Source organism: Chanodichthys erythropterus, chromosome 3 (assembly GCF_024489055.1).
Source record: "Chanodichthys erythropterus isolate Z2021 chromosome 3, ASM2448905v1, whole genome shotgun sequence".
NCBI classification, from domain to species: Eukaryota; Metazoa; Chordata; class Actinopteri; order Cypriniformes; family Xenocyprididae; genus Chanodichthys; species Chanodichthys erythropterus.
Window position 1 is genome coordinate 42,171,349 of NC_090223.1, and position 20,086 is coordinate 42,191,434.

Genomic DNA, 20,086 nt, shown 5'->3' on the forward strand with positions numbered 1-20,086 from the left:
TAGTGGTAAGATATTTAAGAATTCATTTTTACATTCATTGTTGGACTGTCTTAGATTTTCTGGTTGCTTTGTTTATTTTACTGTATGAAACATGCATTTACAAAAAAGTGTTTTGAGGTTCTACATTTTTTCTATAAAGGTTTTCTATTTTCTCTATACCTTCATGAATTGGTCAGACATGAAGCTCTTGCTGATTATAGGGATTATGTAGAGAAGACATTTAAAAGATGAAAGGTCATGACAGAAGGATCTCATGACAGTAGATTCCTTTTCTGATGACCGTTATCTCATGGACTGAGGAGGTTTATAAGGAGTGCATGGAGTAATATTAAAGAGCACCAGGCAGAAGATTAACTCAGATTATTGCAGTCATCTATAGACCACCACTATTAGTAGTGATTGCATTATACTATAATTCATGCATGTAGCAACAACATTAATGATCATGTGCCATGTCCGTGCCACTCACTGCCTTTCTCTTTAACCTTTCTTTGCTGCATGCCAATGTACATGAATGTCACATCGCCCTTCTCCGGTTGCATCGTGGGTTTGCCTGCTGCTAAGATTAGCCAAACCCACGGAATGTCAAAGGTCATGCCGTCTGAATAAATACAGGTCATCTGGCACCAGACGGGTGTCACAGACTATCCAGACCTCCTCTGCCTCCATTTGGGAAGTATCTCTTGCTCACTTCATCCAGTTACACGGTAAAACGGGCATTCTACTTTATTTTACTTTCCTTTTTTATTTGCCTTTATTTAAATGCATGCTACTGTCAGATGCTTTTTTGTTGCTTTTATCAAAATGATGATTGTTTTTAATATTAAAATGTTTTAAATAATAATGATCATTGTTGTTGTACATTTATTATTAACAATTGTCTTTCAAAATATATAACTATTGCATTAGTAAAATGATTCATCAATCTTAATTCTTGTTTAAATACACAAAACACTGAGAAACGGTGTTATTTTAGCCTGAATCAATTATATTTGCCATCTTTATTGATGTGCTTGGAATTCAACATCACAAAGAGACGTTTCAGACCCTCTTTCACAAATCAAAACCTCTTCTATAGTGCTGGATTTCAGCCATTAAATGATTGTCTATATTTAATTTGGCCTTTGGTTGAATGCAACATGAGAGGTTTGTTACTGGAATGTCAAGAGCCTCTTGTGAAGCTGTTCTTTAATGTCCAGTAGACAGCGATGCAATATACCCCCCGGTTTCACAGACAAAGCTTAAACTAGTCCCAGACTAAAATGCATGTTTGAGCTGCTTTAACTGAACGCAACTTGCACTAACATATCTTAAAATATGTCAGAGCCATTGTTTTGTCTCAAGATTAACACCAGTAATGTTTATTTTCTAGGGTACATTTATAAAAGCGACTTAAATGTCCTAATTGAACTAAGGCCTAATCCTGGCTTAGTCCCGCACCGTTTGTCGTAGACCCACGAATGAGGTGTCAAATCGACCGGCTTATTGAGGAGAGGTGTGCTATGACTTTTCTAAGCGATTGGGTGTACGATTTTCGCACAGCATACGAAAAAATGGCTGAAAAAACTCCCATAGACTTAACATGGGGGCCAAATCTGTGGTCTAAGCCCTGTCTGTGAAACCGGGCCTTAATGTTATATATCAGGATTCATTTTATTTTTTTATTCATTTTATTTAAAAAATGCATTAAAAGTGCATTAGTGTTGCATAGCCTATTAAATAGACTCCTAAAATACACTGCGCACGTATGCCAAGGTCATACATTCGCGTCCATCCATGAAGCACTTCAAAATGTCATCATTACCAGGTCTATTTCCCTGCATGTGAACTCTGTCACGTCTCACAAGAACATGTACCCGCCTATGATTGTAATAAAAACCACTCCCGTTTTGCTGCGTCACTCTTGAACCCGCCTTTCAAAGCACAACAGCCAATCATCGTCTCCACACCCTGTCAATCAAACCATAACTCGCGTTCTGATTGGTCAAGCTTCAGTCTTGCATAATTGCTTGAAATTTCCTTCCTTTATTGCAATTCATTGCATCCGTAACGTGACAACGCTGGAAGTGTGATTCGGAAACCGTCGCTTCCTCAACCACGTTTAATTGGTAAGTTTTTACTTAATATAAAGCGCCTACATCCAAGTAAAAGCGAATATATATTTCATATATGTAGGAAGATGTCTTTCTCTAGTCGCTTTTCCGCTTTAATGCAAAGTTACGTTAACTGATACGTGAACCGCACAAGGTCATTCATGCTTGTATCTGAAGGACATGTTGCATCATGAACTAGTTAACAAGATGTAACGTTAGTTTGTAGAAAGAAACATCAGTGCTTTCTGTAAGGTTTGCGATCAAGTACACACCCAAATCTGAGCCCTTGCTCAGGCTCCTTGATGTTGATTGAAACATTCACATGATTCATTATAACATGACCATAGGTCACTGTTCTTGTGATGTGATTCATGTGTTTGTACTGATAATCTCAACCTCAGAAGTCATATAAATATGTGTATCTGTTTCCCACCCCTTTCTCCCTAGAGTCAAGATGCCTCACGCTTACCCTTTCCTCACTCCAGAGCAGAAGAAGGAGCTGAATGATATCGCTCTGAGGATTGTGGCCGCTGGCAAAGGCATTCTTGCTGCAGATGAATCTACAGGTACTTTGGGCTGTTGAGTTTTTGTGCGTTAGTAACCAGTTTATTTGCTCGTCTTTCATCTCATGTCGTTGATCTTGTGCAGGTAGCGTGGCGAAGCGGTTCCAGAGCATCAATGCTGAGAACACGGAGGAGAACAGGAGACTGTACCGCCAGCTGCTGTTTACCGCAGACGACCGCGTCAAGCCCTGCATCGGTGGCGTCATCCTCTTCCATGAGACCCTCTACCAGAAGACAGATGATGGCAAACTTTTCTCCCAGCTCCTTAAGGAGAGGGGCATGGTAGTTGGTATCAAAGTGGACAAGGGTGTGGTTCCCCTGGCTGGCACTAATGGAGAGACCACCACACAAGGTGAACATCCCGTGATTATCTAAAAAATAGATTATCAGGTTGTTAAAATTACACACATGGTATTTTATAACCTTTTGGATCCACTTAAAGGTTTAGTTCACCCAAAAATGAAAATAATGTCAGTAATTACTCTCCCTCATCTCGTTCCACACCCGTAAGACCTTCGTTCATCTTCAGAACACAAATTAAGATATTTTTGATGAAATCTGATGGCTCAGTGAGGCCTCCATAGGGAGCAATGACATTTCCTCTCTCAAGATCCATTAATGTAGTAAAAACATATTTAAATCAGTTCATGTGAGTACAGTGGTTCAATATTCATATTATAAAGCGACAAGAATATTTTTGGTGCACCAAAAAAAAAACAAAATAAAGACTTATTTAGTGATGGCCGATTTCAAAACACTACTTCAGGAAGCTTCGGAACATAAATGAATCAGTGTGTCGAATCAGTGGTTCGGAGCGCCAAAGTCACGTGATTTCAGCTGTTTGGTGGTCTGACACATGATCCGAATCATGATTCGACACACTGATTCATAAAACGTAAAACGGCACGAGGATGAGTAATTAATGACATTATTTTCATTTTTGGGTGAACTAGCCATTTAAATGCTGGAATTAGATGGACTTTGTCTGGAATTGAATGGTCACAATCACTTAGTTTGCTTGGGAGTTTTTAAATCCTCATTGCTTTCTACGTCCGCAGGTCTGGATGGGCTGTACGAGCGTTGTGCTCAGTATAAGAAGGATGGGGCAGACTTTGCTAAATGGAGGTGTGTGCTGAAGATCACTCCCACAACTCCCTCTAGACTGGCCATCATTGAGAACGCTAATGTGCTCGCTCGTTACGCGAGCATCTGCCAGATGGTGAGACACGTACAGCCATATATACAATGTTTTTGTTTTTTGTTTTCTATGCTCAAATCACCCAAATCTTTGAACATAAGTGTATATTAAAATAATTGTATACTTTCATTACTGACATAATGTCACTTTTCTCATCATATGCTTTCATTTAGCATGGAGGCATTGAAGGGTTAGTTCACTTCAGAATTAAAATTTCCTGATAATTTACTCACCCCCATCATGCCATCCAAGATATTCCTGTCTTTCTTTCTTCGGACAAAAGGAAATGAAGGTTTTTGAGTAAAACATCCCAGGATTTTTCTCCATATAGTGGACTTCACTGGGGATCAACAGGTTGAAGGTCAAAATTACAGTTTCAGTGCAGCTTCAAAGGGCTCTACGTGATCCCAGATGAGGAATATGAAATGATCTGTCATTTTCTAAAATAAAACAAAATTTATATGTTTCAACCACAAATGCTCATCTTGCACTGCTCTGCGACGTGCCACACATGACGTAATCCCATTGGAAAGGTCACACGTGACGTAGGTTAAAGTAGACCGATCCAGTGTCTACAAAGTGTATATGCAAAGATTAAGTCAAACGGCCTTTACAACAAAAATAAGGGTAAAATAATGATGTAGGATGAGAGGAGAAATTGAGATGGATTTTTTTTTTTTTTTTTTGCCCTACTGTGGTACTTCCACCTGCGTCATGCTTGACCTTTCCAACGTGATTACGTAATGCATGGCGCATAGCAGAGCTAGTGCAAGACAAGCATTTTCGACCCTTAACCGTTATTCCTCGTCTGGGATCGTTTAAAGACCTTTGAAGCTGCACTGAAACTGTCATTTTGACCTTCAACCATTTGGGCTCCATTGAAGTCCACTATATGGAGAAAAATCCTGAAATGTTTTCATCAAAAACCTTAATTTCTTTTCAACTGATGAAAGAAAGACATGAACATCTTGGATGACTATAATATTAAGCAGCACAACTGTTTTCAACATGTATGATAAGAAATGTTTCTTCATGATTTCTAAAGAATCATGTGACACTGAAAACAAAAAAAATTCAGCTTCGCATCACTGGAATGAATTGCTTTGTAAAATATATTCAAAAGTGGTTGAGCAAAAGTGACTATATCTTAAAATCTTACCCACCCAAATCTTTGGCCGTAAGTGTGTATTAAAATAATTGTATACTTCCATTACTGACATAATGTCACTTTTCTCATCAGCATGGCATTGTGCCTATTGTGGAGCCTGAAATTCTGCCTGATGGTGAACATGACCTGAAGAGGTGCCAGTATGTGACGGAGAAGGTTCTGGCTGCTGTGTACAAGGCCCTGTCTGACCACCATGTCTACTTGGAGGGAACTCTGCTCAAACCCAACATGGTGACTGCCGGGCATTCCTGTTCCCAGAAGAACACCCCCCAGGAGATCGCCATGGCAACTGTCACAGCTCTTCGCCGTACTGTTCCTCCTGCTGTGCCAGGTTAGTAAAACAACCGCAATTACTCAGTCAATCATGACAGAGTCTTTATCTTATCACCGGCCTCCTGGATTAACTTCTCGAGTCTGTAATTATTATAATTTTCTTATTCCTGACCCATTTTACCACACCCCTTCTTGATATAGGTATCACCTTCCTGTCTGGAGGCCAGAGTGAGGAGGAGGCCACACTCAACCTGAACGCCATGAACCAGTGTCCCCTGCATAGGCCCTGGGCCCTGACCTTCTCCTACGGTCGTGCCCTGCAGGCCTCTGCCCTCAAAGCCTGGGGTGGCAAGAAGGAGAATGGCAAAGCCTGCCAGGAGGAGTTCATAAAGAGAGCTCTTGTAAGTGTCAATAACTTGATCATCTACTAGTTGCTAATCTGGTATAAAAAAAACAATTTCTGTAACCATTTTTTTTTCTCAAGCACTGTCTTCAATTGTGGTACAAAAAAAAATAAAAAATCTGGGCATCTTTTGAAAGTGTTAACAGTAACTATTAAATGGTTTATGTATATAAATATATATGATAAATGTATATATTAATACAAAAGTATTTGCTCATTTTTATTTTATATATATATATATATAAATAATAATAATAATAATAATAATAATAATAATAATAATAATAATAATAATAATAATAATTTTATATATATATATATATATATATATACACTACCATTCAAAAGTTTGGGGTCAGTAAGATTTTTTTTAATGTTTTAAAAATAAGTATCTTCTGCTCACCAAGCCTGCATTTATTTGATTAAAAACAAAAACAGTAATATTGTGAAATATTATTCCAATTTAATCTATGTCAATATACAGTAAAGTGTAATTTATTCCTGTGATCAAAGCTGAATTTTCAGTATCATTTCTTCAGTCTTCAGTGTCACATGATCCTTCAGAAATCATTCTAATATGATGATTTGATGCTAAAGAAACATTTATGATTATCAATGTTGAAAACATTTATTTACATTTCATGATGCTATGATGAATAGAAAGTTCAAAAGAACAGCATTTGTCTGAAATCTAAATCTTTTGTAACATTAAACACTACAGTTCAAAAGTCTGGGGTCAGTAAGAATTTAAATTTTATTTTTGGGGGATAGAAATAAAATTAATCAATACTTTTTATTAATCAAGGATGAGTTAAACTGATCAAAAGTTACAGTAAAGACAATTATAATGTTAGAAAATATTCTATTTTAAATAAATGCTGTTCTTTTGAACTTTCTATTCATCGAAGAATTTTGAAAAAAATGTGTACACAACTGTTTTCAACATTGATAATAATCATAAATGTTTCTTGAGCAGCAAATCATCATATTAGAATGATTTCTAAAGGATCATGTGACACTGAAGACTGGAGTAACGATGCTGAAAATTCAGCTTTTCCAACACAGGAATAAATTACACTTTACTGTATATTGACATAGAAAATGGCTGTTTTAAATTGGAATAGTATTTCACAATATTACTGTTTTTGTTTGTATTTTTAATCAAATAAATGCAGGCTTTGTGAGCAGAAGATACTACTTTTAAAACATTAAAAAATCTTACTGACCCCAAACTTTTGAATAGTATTGTGTTTTTTTATATATAATATAATATAATATAATATAATATAATATAATATAATATAATATAATATAATATAATATAATATAATATAATATAATATAATATAATATAATATATAAATGTTTATTATTAATAATTGTGTTTTTAAAGGTCCCGTTCTTCGTGATCCCATGTTTCAAACTTTAGTTAGTGTGTAATGTTGTTGTTGTTGTTATAGTATAAATAAAATTTGTAAAATTTTAAAGCTCAAAGTTCAATGCCAAGCGAGATATTTTATTTAACAGAAGTCGCCTACATCGAACGGCCTGTTTGGACTACATCCCTCTACTTCCTTCTTTAATGACGTCACTAAAACAGTTTTTTGACTAACCTCCACCCACAGGAATACACAAGTTGCGTTTGTAGAGTGTGTTTGTCGCCATGTCGTCGAAACGCTGTTATTTTCATCCCGCAGTCCAATCACCGGGTCTGATTCCGGCTCAAATTGATAGGGTAAAATTAAAGACATGTTTACAATAACACTGAGCGCGTGCATCTCCACGTTATGGTAAGAGGCGTGACCTTTCCGGGCAAGGAGCGCTAAGTTGCTGTCGAATCACAACACAGGAACCGCTGGCGCAATCAGAACTCGTTACGTATTTCTGAAGGAGGGACTTCATAGAACAAGGAAGTCATCAGCCCGTTTTTATGACGGTGGAAACAGCGGTATACAGATAAGTAAATTATGTGAAAAATACTTTTTTTTTTTTTTTTTACATGCGAAACATGAACACATGTTATATTGCACACTATAAACACAATCAAAGCTTCAAAAAACACGAAAAACGGGACCTTTAAAAACATGGAGTAATTTATTCAGGAGGGAGATTAAGCATTTAATGTTTTAAATAAACTTTACTCTTATTTTCTTGTGCTTCTATCTCTAGAACAACAGCCTGGCCTGTGTTGGAAAGTATGTGTCCTCAGGAGATAAGGGTGCTGCTGCTGGAGAGTCTCTCTTTGTGGCCAACCATGCCTACTAATCACCAAGAAGCCTTTTACATATCAATCCACATCTTGTTCCTAAAGAATCTCTGAACCTGAATGCATCTGTGCTCTGAACTCCATTATATGACCCATTCCCTTTTTCTTTCTAGTGTTGTTTACTTCCATGTATGAAACTAAGAGATGAAACCTAAAAGAGTAATAATTTAATAACTTGATGTCCAGATGTCCATTTTTTGCCCTAATCTCCTCCCTCTTCCTTCTTTTAATAATGAAATGTTGAACTCTATAGAGAAACATTGCTCTTATACTTGTAGTACTTATATTAATTGTATTTGACTTGCACAAGGCACACATACCTTTCAGGGGTATATTATTATTATTATTGTTATTGTTTAATATGATACACAATGGGCGGGAAACAATAAAGTATCTTTCACGAGTAACCTCATTTGTTTCTTTTCATGGTGTTATTCAGACAGTACTTTGTGAGGTTGTGTGAATGTACTGTACTCTTCAAATGTTTTGGTTTCCAGGCGTGAAATATAAACAGCAAGCCAAACACTGTTCAAGAGCCAGGATATATACGCACCTTTAACCCTTGTGTAATGTTCAAATTCACCCTTTTGTTACGTTCAGGATCAAAGCATCTACTAAATTAAACTGCTGTAGAAATGTATCGGATACAATTTTTTTTTTTTTAATCTGTTAACCTCAGTCCTGATCAAAACTATTAAATGTTTAAAGAGTTTTACTCTTGTCAACATGATTGGATTTTTTTAAGGAAATGGTAAGAGTAAAAAGAATCGGGAGAATCAATAAATTATGAATAATTTTCTGCCATTGTGTGAATAATATGTAATCATGTAATCCATAAAAATTAACTAATCTGCTCTACATTACACAAATGTGCCAACAGGTGGCAGTATATTACCAAATATAACTGGTGATGAGCTGTAAATATGTATTAGTTCATATTGGCTCAGATTGTACGAATTTCGGACAGATTGTTTCGTGATCGCTTTATTTTGTGCAGTATTGTGTGGCTTAAGCGATTAACTTAACTGTAAAATGACTGATTATAATTATTTTGCTTGAAAGTGTATCTGTTATCGTTCTGACTAGTTCAGTGTTTCTCAACCAGGGGTCCATGGACCCCTAGTGGTCCTTGACATAATGCCAAGGGGTCCTTATAAAATATCTGAATATGCATTTTTGTATATTTTGACATGTTCCCATAAAAGAAGATATGTATAATTACAATATGACTAAATATAGGGCAAGTTGACTACATTTGGTCATCACAAAGACATTAATGATACCAATGAGCCAATTTTATTCTGGGGTCTTTGAGGATGGTTCTAAATAGGGGGTCCATTACTCAAAAAAGGGTGAGATTCACTGGACTAGTTGCCTCACCACAGTTTCACGACCGCAATAGTTCGGTGTGATACTAAACTTATTGTTTATTAAAACTAATTTTGATGTCACTGTATATTATTCTGTTTGAACCTTATTGTGTATCTTTAAGAGACTATTTTAATCGCAGTCTGAGTGTTCATTTTCCTAAATATGTCACTTAATGTATATTGATAAGAAATGTGATTTATAGCCTATGTCATTCAATTCAGTGATAGTGTGTAACCTATTGTATTTTCTACATTTCTTTGTAGGAAACAGCACAGATACACATAAACATGCTTCTCAAACAGCATCCCAAGCCTCTGGGGGACCCAGCATCTCATTCGGGGCTCCAGAGGATGATCGTATGTCGATCGCTGCATCTCAAGGCGGGTTTGAGTCCTCGGGAGATGACGATTCGGCTGCATTGCCTCCCGCTGAGAGAGCGGCGTCGTCCGAGTCAGATCCCGAGCTGACGGCCATGCTTGCCCGGGCAGCTGAGAGCATTGGGTTGGAGTGGAATCCTCCACCCTGTCCTGTTCTACCAGTTCATGGAGGGCACCTTTAACTGCCCGAAATCGTTCTGCTGCCTCCTCTGCCTTCACCTCCCTCAATGGCGGGGTGGCTAAAGGGTATGCTGGGGTACCCCCTGTGGAGCGCTCGGTTGCGATGCATTTGTGTCCTCCGAGCGCCTCTATGTGGCGCGGTGATCCCAAGCTCCCATCCAAGGCCTGTAAGTTCTCATCCACGCTTGTGGCCAAGGCTTAGAGAGCTGCGGGTCAGGCCGCTTCCGCTTTGCACGCCATGGCCACCTTGCAGGTCTACCAGGCTAAGGTGCTCAAAGGTCTGCATGAGGCGGGTGCTGACCAAGCGGCCCTTGAGGAGGCACGCACGGCCGCTGACCTCGCCCTCCGGGCTACGAAGGTCACGTCGCGGTCCATTGGTCAGGTGATGTCCACTTTGGTGGTCCAGGAGCGCCACCTATGGCTAAACCTTGCAGACGTGAGGGAGTCAGACCGTTCTCAGCTCCTAAACTCCCCTGTCTCTCAGGCCGGCCTTTTCAGCGATGCTGTCGAAGTTGTTGCCCAGCAATTCTCGGCCACTCAGAAGCATTCTGAGGCGATCAGCCATGTCCTGCCTCGGCGGCCAGCTGCTGCTTCTGCACCTCCGTCGGCCCAGGTGCCTCAGTCTGCTCGTCCCCGAGGTTGCCCTCCTGCGGCCCCCTCTGCTCCCACTCGGCCACAGCAGCAGTCTTTTCCCCGGTCGCAGCGAGGAGATAGCCGTGGGAAGGCGGCACAGCCCGTCTCTGCCCCTCCGCCTGCCAAGCTTCAGGCCAAGAAGCGGCGTTCCTGAGACAAGCGATCCGGAGTTGGAGATGTCAGCTCTTCAGGAGATGGTAGCAGGGCCGCTCCTTCCCCCGCTGGAGGGCCGGGGGAGAACCACTCCATCTCGGCCAGTGGTACCCAAATCTTCACTAAGAGCTGTTTCCTCTACCTCCAGGTCCCAAGAGGGCGCGGATGACAGTGGGCTCTATCTTACCGCACCACTCTCATCCCCCCCCCCCTTCTTTTTCAGAGCCGTCCCGAGAACGCTTTGCCTTCTCACGGAGTCCCCTCTGTCACTCCACGGTTCCAGACGCAGCCCTCATCACGGAACGCTGTGCCTCCCATACCTGGGCCGTCTGTTCCGTTTCGCTGCCCCACCGAGGGTATACCCGTGGTTCCTTTGACACCGCTGGTACGGTTCCTGGGAGCCTGGTTAGAGCTACCCAACCTCCCTGCTGGCTCATTCGAACGATCAGGCTCGGCTATGCGATTCAGTTTGCTCGGTGCCCTCCCAGGTTTCGGGGAGTCCGTGCTATGATGGTGAGCAAAGATGCTCCCATCATGCGTACGGAGCTTGCTACCCTCTTGGAGAATGGTGTGATCGAGCCAGTCCCTCCAGCCGAGATGAAGTCAGGGTTTTTCAGCTCATACTTCATTGTGCCCAAGAAGATAGGTGGGTTATGGCCAATTTTGGACCTTCGGGCCTTGAACTGAGCTCTTCATAGGGCTCCCGTTCAAGATGTAACGCCCAAAGACATTTTCGAATGTGTTCGTCCAATAGATTGGTTTGCAGCCATCGACCTGAAGGATGTGTACTTTCATGTGTCCATTCTTCCTCGACACAGACCATTTCTTCGGTTTGCTTCGAGGGGCAGGCATACCGGTACGGGTTAGCCCTGTCTCCCTGCGTCTTCACGAAGGTTGCGGAGGGAGCTCTCACTCCACTCAGGGTCCAAGGTGTCCGTGTCCTCAACTACCTCAACGACTGGCTTTTTTAGCTCACTCTCGAGAGCGGTTGTGCGAGCACAGGGATCTTGTGCTCAGACACCTTGCCCAACTGGGAAAAGAGCAAACTCTCCCCTGTGCAGAGGATCTCTTTTCTTGGTATGGAAATAGACTCGGTCATCATGTACGAGCAGCTTACCAGCGCGCACGCAGCCCGAATCAGTTCAACAGCAAGATAGCGGTTCCACTGAAACTTTTTCTGTTTCTGCTGGGGTTGCTCCATATGAGTCCGCTTCAGCATTGGCTTCACAGCCGAGTCCCGAGATGGGCATGGCAACAGGGTATGCTCCGAGTGACCATCACTCCGACTTGCCGTCTAATTCTTGCTCTGTAGCAGGACCTTGTGTTCTACGGGCGGTGTTCCCTCAGAACCAGTGTCCAGGCATGTTGTTGTTTCAACAGATGCCTCTGCTACAGGGTGGGGTGCCATGTGCAATGGGCATGCTGCATCAGGCTCCTGGACAGCACCCCAACTTCAGTGGCATGTCAATTGCCTTGAGTTGCTGGCAGTACGGCTTGCTCTGCACCGCTCCAGAGCCCTGCTGAGAGGCAAGCACATCCTGGTCCTTACGGACAATACGGCTACGGTAGCGTACATCAACCATCAGGGTGGTCTACGCTCTCGCCCGTATGTCACAACTCGCTCGCCATCTTCTCTTTTGGAGTCAGAAGCATCTGAAGTCGCTTCATGCCACTCACTTCCAGGCTGACTCATCATGCAGCGACAAGCTTTCATGACAGCATTCCTGTCCCGGGGAGTGGAGACTCCATCTCCAGTCGGTTCAGCTAATTTGGGAACATTTCGGGGATGCTCAGGTAGATCTGTTACCTCCCCAGACAATACCCATTGCCAGTTGTTTTACTCTCTGATCCCAGGGCACTCTTGGTTCAGATGCACTGGCGCACAGCTGGCCACAGGGTCTTTGCAAATATTCCCCCAGTGAGCCTCCTTGCACGGACACTGTGCAAGATCATGGAGGATGAGGAGCAGGTCCTCATGGTCGCCCCTTTTGGCCCGGCCAGACCTGGTTCTCTGAACTGATGCTCCTCGCGATAACCCCTCCCTGGCCAGTTCCTTTGAGGAAGGTCCTTCTTTCTCAGTGATGAGGCACTCTCTGGCACCCGCGTCCAGATCTTTGGAAACTGCATGTGTGTTCCTGGATGGGACACGAAAGGTTTAGCTCAAGCCTTGTCTACTGACAGGTCTATAAGCCTTGAAGTGGAACCTCTTCGTCACTTGGTGTTCCTCTAAGTTGAGAACCCTTGGTCATGCTGGTCGGGTCTGTGCTTTCCTTCCCCAAGAAGGGTTGGATCGAAGGCTGTCTCCTTCCACACTTAATGTCTATGTGGCCGCTTTGCTGCCCACCACAGCCTTGTTAAAGGTAAGTCCTTGGGTAAGCATGACCTGGTCGCTGTTGATGAAGCGTGCCTAGAATTCGGGCTGGATGACTCGACACGTTATCTTGAGACCCCGGCTCGGATATGTGCCCAAAGTTTCCACCACTCCATTCAGGGATCAGGTGGTGAACTTGCAAGTGCTGCCCCTGAAGGAGGCAGACCCAGCCCTGGCGCTGTTCTGTCCAGTATGTGCTCCGCACTTACTTAAGACAGAACTCAGTGCTTTAGGACTTCAGACCAGCTCTTTGTTTGTTATGGAGGTCAGCAGAAGGGGAAGGCTGTCTCCAAGCAGAGGCTAGCCACAGGTTAGTGAATGCTATTGTCTTAGCCTACCAGGCTCAAGACCTGCCATGCTCCCTGAGAGTGAGGGCTCACTCACCTAGGAGTGTTGCCTCCTCTTGGGCGTTGACGCTTGGCACCTCGCTGACAGATATTGTAGAGCTGCGAGCTGGGCGACACCTAACACATTACGAGATTTTATAATCTCTGTGTAGAGCCATTATCCTCTCATAATATACTCGCCTCGGGCCAGTAGCTGGATCTGCTCGGTGTCATTCGCTTTCTGTGCCATTCCACTCTACAGATTGGATGTGTGCGCCATTCCTCAGTTGAATTTGTTCAGAACCCTGGGTTCCTCCAGCACTGTCGATGTCTACACTTGCATGCATGCCCCTTCGGTCAGCCCTTGTGTTGGTCTAGGTGCCTCCATGTGTTTTGATTCCCCTCTGGGTAATCCCACGTGTGTATTCCACTTTAAGTCTCATTGGGAGCATGTGTCTTCCCCTGGCAAGCCACTTGCTATCTCTGACGTGTAATTCCACCCTGGGGGTTGGTTACCTCAGTTTTATCACCACTCTGCTGGTACTTCTGTAAGACCTTTATGTGTAGGCAACCTGTTAGCATATTCCTGTTGGAATATGCTACCCAGTGCATTCTGTGTTTGTGTAGTACCTTTTGCATGCTTCGTGGCAAAATGCTATTACTTACACCATCTCACTGGAAGACAGCTATTGTGGCGTTTTGGTAGGGACCCCATTTCGTCAGTCTCTGACATAACGTCAAAGTGACCGACTGAAAGGGAACATCTAGATTACGTATGTAACCCTCATTCCCTGAAGGAGGGAACGGAGACATTATGTCCCTTTACCACAATTGCTGTTCCGCTGAACGGTTGGGCCACTTGGCTTGGCTCCTTAGCGAAGACTTGAATTCGTGTTGCTCGTGCTGCTCCTTATATACCCACAGAGTGGGGCGGAGCGTGTGCATGCAAATTCCGCAGACCAAGATACTCTTCGTATCATTGGCTCGTTTTGTTAACACTCGAAGGTGATTGGGCTCTTGGGCAAGACCCCATTTCGTCAGTCTCTGACGTAACATCTCCATTCCCTCCTTCAGGGAACGAGGGTTACATACGTAACCTAGACCTAGACGTTTTGTTATCTCGAGATCACGAGAAAACAACTTTTGTTATCTCGAGATCACGAGAAAACAACTTTTGTTATCTCGAGATCACTAATAAGTCGTGATCATGAGAAAACAAGATAGAAAAAAATAATAATAATCCATGGCTGTTAGGGCTTCCATAAGATTCAAGTAAGTAAAATTCCTAAAATATTTTTTGTGTGTTTATTACAATGTCTAGAACACATACATATTTAGTTATTTTAGAAAACAGTAATCAAATTTGATTTAGAGATTAAGTCCATGTTGTAATTCTACAACATTTGGCCAGAGTGGTAGTCAAAATGGCCTATGCTCCTTCACATTACATAAGGACACTGCACTTCTCACATGGACAGAGCTCTTTCTATGGCTCTGGGCAGGTATAACATGATGACGTCTCTCGCACGACCGTCAATCCAATTCCTTTTAACCTCTCAATGATGCTAAATGACTTCTTTAGTTTAGCAAACAAATTGCTGGACTGGGTGTAAATATCACTCACTTTTCAACCTGCAAAAATTGCTCGATGCCATTGCTGCTTCTGCAAACCGCTGATCAATGCTACAAACCAATACAAACTAAACCTGTCTGGAGTTTTCGCGTTGCTCTGCAAAAGTATGTCACCCAGATCATTGATCTGATTGGTTGAAGGACTATCCAATTGCGTGAATAATGCTCGTTGATCACGCCTCTTGTGCAGTAAGAAATACATAGCAAACTCCCCAGACCAATGTTCAATTTTAAATTGAGCTTGGTTTGGTGATAGCCAGACAAGTCTGACACAATAATTAGCAATGATTTTAAAGTTGAAGGCTAATGAAAGTGTTCGGAGAACCAAAGTCACATGATTTCAACAGTTTGGCGGTTTGACATGCAATCATGATTCAACACACTGATTCATTTATGCTCCGAAGCTTCATGAAGCAGTGTTTTGAAATCGGTCATCACTAAATAAGTCGTTATTTTGTTTTTTTGGCACACCAAAAATATTCTTGTCGCTTTATAATATGAATATTGAACCACTGTACTCACATGAACTGATTTAAATATGTTTTTACTACATTAATGGATCTTGAGAGAGGAAATGTCATTGCTGGCTATGGAGGCCTCACTGAGCCATCAGATTTCATCAAAAATATCTTAATTTGTGTTCTAATGAACGAAGGTCTTACGGGTGTGGAACAACATGAGGGTGAGTAATAAATGACAGAATTTTCATTTTTGGGCGAACTAACCCTTAACGACAGCTTTCTGAATAATCTTTGACCAGAAACATTTTAAAATTAGGTGCCTTATTACTGAGAAATTGTTTAATAACCAGCCAGATAAGTCATGAATAACCCATAAAAAAGTATCACATTTATAGCTGCTGATGATGCTGTAAGGTGATTTTATACTTGGCAAAAAAGAAAAAAAAAAAAAGAAGCAAAGAAATGTCTTCCCACTTTCAACTGCTGAAAGCAAATTTCTTAAAATGGGTAAATATTTGTATGAACACAAAAAGATTAAACAACTGAGACATAAACTGGATACATTTGACGAACACCAATGGAACGGGTCCCTGATCAAAAGGGTCAATATAGCACTCAGTATCCGGTGTGGCCACCACTTGCTTTAAGTTCTGCATCTCATCTTCATGGATTGCACCAGATTTTCCAGTTCGTGCTGTGAGGTGTTACTCCACTCTTTCACCAAGGCACTTGCAATTTCTCGAACATGTCTGAGGGGACACGATGGTTACATGTGGGTTGGCACTGCAATGACGATCGGCTGTCCTTCCTGTCTCTCTGTAGAGATGTAGGCGTCTTACATTACGGACATTGCAGTTTATTGCTCTGGACACATCTGCAGTCCTCATGCCTCCCTGCAGCAGGTCTATGGCATGTTCACACCTGTAGGTGATCTGGGACCCTGGGCATCTTTCTTCTGGTGTTCTTCAGAGTCAGTAGAAAGGTCTCTTTAATGTGCTAAGTTATTGTAAAGATTATGTTAACAGTCTACAGCCTGTAAACTGTAGTGTATTACTGACTGTTCCACAGGTGCAATAATTGTTTGTTTCATTGATCAACCATGAAAAACATAATTTCTTTTTTACTGACTTTATTAGCTTATCATAATTTGCCGATGTCTGGAAAAGAGCAGTGTAAAACTTTCTTAAAAACATCCTTTTGTTTTCCAAAAAGAAAAATCATACTGATTTGGATCAAGTCCATAATATCTGATTGAATACCAATAAAGTGCGGTCTAAATTTTTTTAGAATTATTTTGATAAACATAACACAATATAACATTAAGATTACATGAAAACTGTTATATAAAAACAGATTTGTTAGCATTGGCAAAACCAAAGGTGCCAGAATAACACACGAAACACACATGATCGTCGTCATCGGTGAATTCGGCCAATTGTAAAACACCTTTGTCATCATCTGACCCCCTGCTGCTGCTCTGAAGAAGCTGCACTGACTGCACCAGATGGCTGCTCTCAATTTGCTCTCTCTTGCGGTACTTTGATGGCATACATCGCAGTGACGTTGTGTCGGCACTGTCTCAAGATTTTTAAAGGCACTCACTGGTGAAGTCAAACACACCTTATAAAAGGCAGCAGACAGGGCATATTTGTTTCAACTGGGCACATGTAAAACATTATGAACTTACTGACATATCCTTGGTTCCCTGAATGATCTATGATGCTTTGGGGAAACACCTTTCTCCAAAAAATACTCAAGCCTCATTGGAATAATAATTTTCAAGTGTACAAATTAGGGGTGGGAACACTCCCTATATAATGTGGAGCTGAGTGACATGTCCTCAGAATCTTTCAACAGGACAAGCAGTTCACGAAAAACCCTGAGCATAAGTGACACGGCATGATCGCAATGTCTCGTTCCCTCATCGCAAGGAATAAAGGTTATGTCAGTGACCGGAGACTTTCCCTTTCAATATTGGTCTTTCAACGTTGCATCATCGATTACACAATGGGGAACATAATCCAATCGCACTATTTAAAATGAAGGTCTTGTTTCTCAACAAATGGACGTTTATCATCGCCAACCTGATCGCTGATCTCATATCGTCCACTGAGGCGTCGTCAGACTGCTGCAGATGAACTCCATTCTAATGGAGATGCAAGGTACATACCCTTGTACAGATGTTAACATACCCTCCTACCATGCCAGGGACGCGGGATCGAGTCCCGCTCGGAGTGGGGTGAGTAGGATCGGAGGGGTTACATAGGGAACTGCTGTCTTTTTGGTGGGGCCCGGAGAGTGGCCTGTCACGCTTCTTTATAACATGACAGAAGCTGAAGCATTTCGTCTCTAAAACAAGGCAACTTGCGACTCGAAGGCAGGAGGCTGCTTCTACTATGAGAGTGAGGAAGAGTTGGAGGAGGAGCTCTGATACTGATGCACTTTGTGTGTGAATATAAACATATACAGTAACACTTTACAATAACAGTACATGAATAACCATGAACTAATACCTGAGTTAATAGTTACTTCAACATGAACTCATGATTAGTTAAGATATGAACTAATGAAGAGTGATCCTTAACTACGACAGGAGTCATAAGGATTCATGCATGAAAACAGCAACCTTAACTACGCGTTAATACATGTTTGATAATTAATGCATTAATTAACATTTAGGGTAAACTAAATCAAACAGTCTCTATAAGAAGGAATAATACATATTTGGACTTTGAAATAAATGTAAACAATTTATTATTGTCAGAATTTAAACTACTGACATCAGCAGCTTCATTATAAACATTACTGAGAGGCACAGGATTAGTTTGCAATTATTTTCACTTATCCTCCTTATCAAACATATAAAATACTAAATACACTATTTATCTTAAAAAGTCTTAATCTGTTTTGTGATATTCTTTCCTATCAAACTAAACTACTGTGACTTACATCAGTTCCTTAGGAATCGGTTCCCAAAAAAATAACCAAACAGGAAACATGAACTAAGGTCAGGGAGCGTTTGCTGGGATCAGATTCAGAAGTTCACTCTCCATCCAGACGCAGGCCGTGATCATATACTGTACCTCCATTCTCTGACTTTTTGAAAAGTCACACAACATCAATTAACTGGGCTGATTACTTATATAGTTGTGTTAGTACAAGTGTATTTGATAGTGAGTTAATGATAATCATGAGCTGAATTTGGTAAGTAGTTAACAGTGAATTAATTATGATTGTGCCATGAGTCATGACATAAGTACCGTATACATTAACAAGCCATTAGTTGATGTTAGTATATGCTTAGCTAATAATGAGTTGATTATGATTGTGCCCCCTCAAGTAAAGTCATGACATGATGCACATATCACACATCATTAACTAATACATGAATAAACACTATAGAGTGCCATCCTTATTCCTTTACACCCCGGTACTAAAAAAAAAAAAAAAAAAAAAAAAAAAAAAAACCCATAAAAAGTATTTGTATTTTACTTTTATTTATATAATTAAACATATATGGACTTGAAAGCAAGCCATAAACATACCTGTAAAGACACACATAAGGCACATTTACATGTAAAATCGCGAGCGTCCACAAGCTAATGCTAATCAAAGCATATACATTTAAATGACAAAAATACAAATACAGTTAATAACTGCACATAACCTCCTGAAAACACCAATAAAACATACATGTAAATATGTCTTTAATTATTAATTCGGCTTACCAAAGCAGTCAACATTTATTAGCTTAAAATGCCAGCAACACAACAAACGCGCAAAGAGAACACCTAGCGTGCGCCACTAATGAGTGTCCCACCAGAAACAAACCTTACATACTTTAGTTCCGGGAATAAACTATGACTATTTAGCTATATGACTAAATATAAATGAACTGTAAAAATCAGAAAACAGTTTAGATCAAATTAAATTTATTAGTGGTAGTCAGTCTATTTTCCACATTTGATTAGACAGATCTATGTAATTAATGGCTAAATAATCATGTGCCATTGCAATTATTTGTCACAAAGCTGCAGATGGCAGATTATGATATTACAGTGTAAATTATGACAGTATTAAATCACGTTTAATTCAAATTCAGAGTACTTCTTGTTTACTCTTATGGAGGCTGATTTATTTAGTTTACCCCTAAATGTTAATTAATGCATTAAATAACAAACATGTATTAACGCGTAGTTAAGGTTGCTGTTTTCATGCATGAATCCTTATGACTCCTGTCCTAGTTAAGGATCACTCTTCATTAGTTCATATCTTAACTAATCATGAGTTCATGTTGAAGTAACTATTAATTTATGTATTAGTTCATGGTTATTCATGTACTGTTATTGTAAAGTGTTACCACATATACTGACTTAATGCCTAACAGCGGAACAGCCAGAACACAAAGGCCACCGACAGACACAAGAGCGGACATTTATAGTGTATTGCACTCAGGCTACAGATCATTTGTAGTTTGGTTCTCATTGGATCTATGTAATATATAAAAATAATCTCAATATCAGTAGGCCTAAACAGACTAGAATTGATCCCACAGCTATTCGATAAAAAAAAAAAAAAACTTGTACATTCACAAGAAGACAACAGAGGACAATTCAAA

At 40.8% G+C, this 20,086-nt stretch overlaps 1 protein-coding gene across 2 annotated transcripts; it reads left to right on the forward strand.

Moving 5' to 3' along the window:
- Nucleotides 1-600: 600 nt before the first annotated feature.
- Nucleotides 601-9,473, forward strand: aldoaa (aldolase a, fructose-bisphosphate, a). 2 transcript variants are annotated; one of them, XM_067382359.1, is made up of 7 exons: nucleotides 601-707; nucleotides 2,541-2,659; nucleotides 2,742-3,008; nucleotides 3,715-3,875; nucleotides 5,095-5,353; nucleotides 5,497-5,696; nucleotides 7,868-9,473. In XM_067382359.1, the coding sequence occupies exons 2-7, from the start codon at nucleotides 2,548-2,550 to the stop codon at nucleotides 7,961-7,963; spliced, it is 1,095 nt and encodes a 364-aa protein (XP_067238460.1). In that variant the 5' UTR covers nucleotides 601-707; nucleotides 2,541-2,547; the 3' UTR covers nucleotides 7,964-9,473. The 2 variants fall into 2 exon arrangements, with proteins under 2 accessions (XP_067238460.1, XP_067238461.1); XM_067382360.1 differs by lacking the exon at nucleotides 601-707 and adding an exon at nucleotides 1,953-2,108.
- Nucleotides 9,474-20,086: the final 10,613 nt, after the last annotated feature.

Bases quoted from the DNA above. Each gene is read 5' to 3' on its own strand.
- aldoaa (XM_067382359.1), top strand. From the start codon at position 2,548: ATGCCTCACGCTTACCCTTTCCTCACTCCAGAGCAGAAGAAGGAGCTG. The intron at 2,660-2,741 runs GTACTTTGGGCT...GATCTTGTGCAG, and splicing joins TGCTGCAGATGAATCTACAG to GTAGCGTGGCGAAGCGGTTC. The intron at 3,009-3,714 runs GTGAACATCCCG...CTACGTCCGCAG, and splicing joins TGGAGAGACCACCACACAAG to GTCTGGATGGGCTGTACGAG.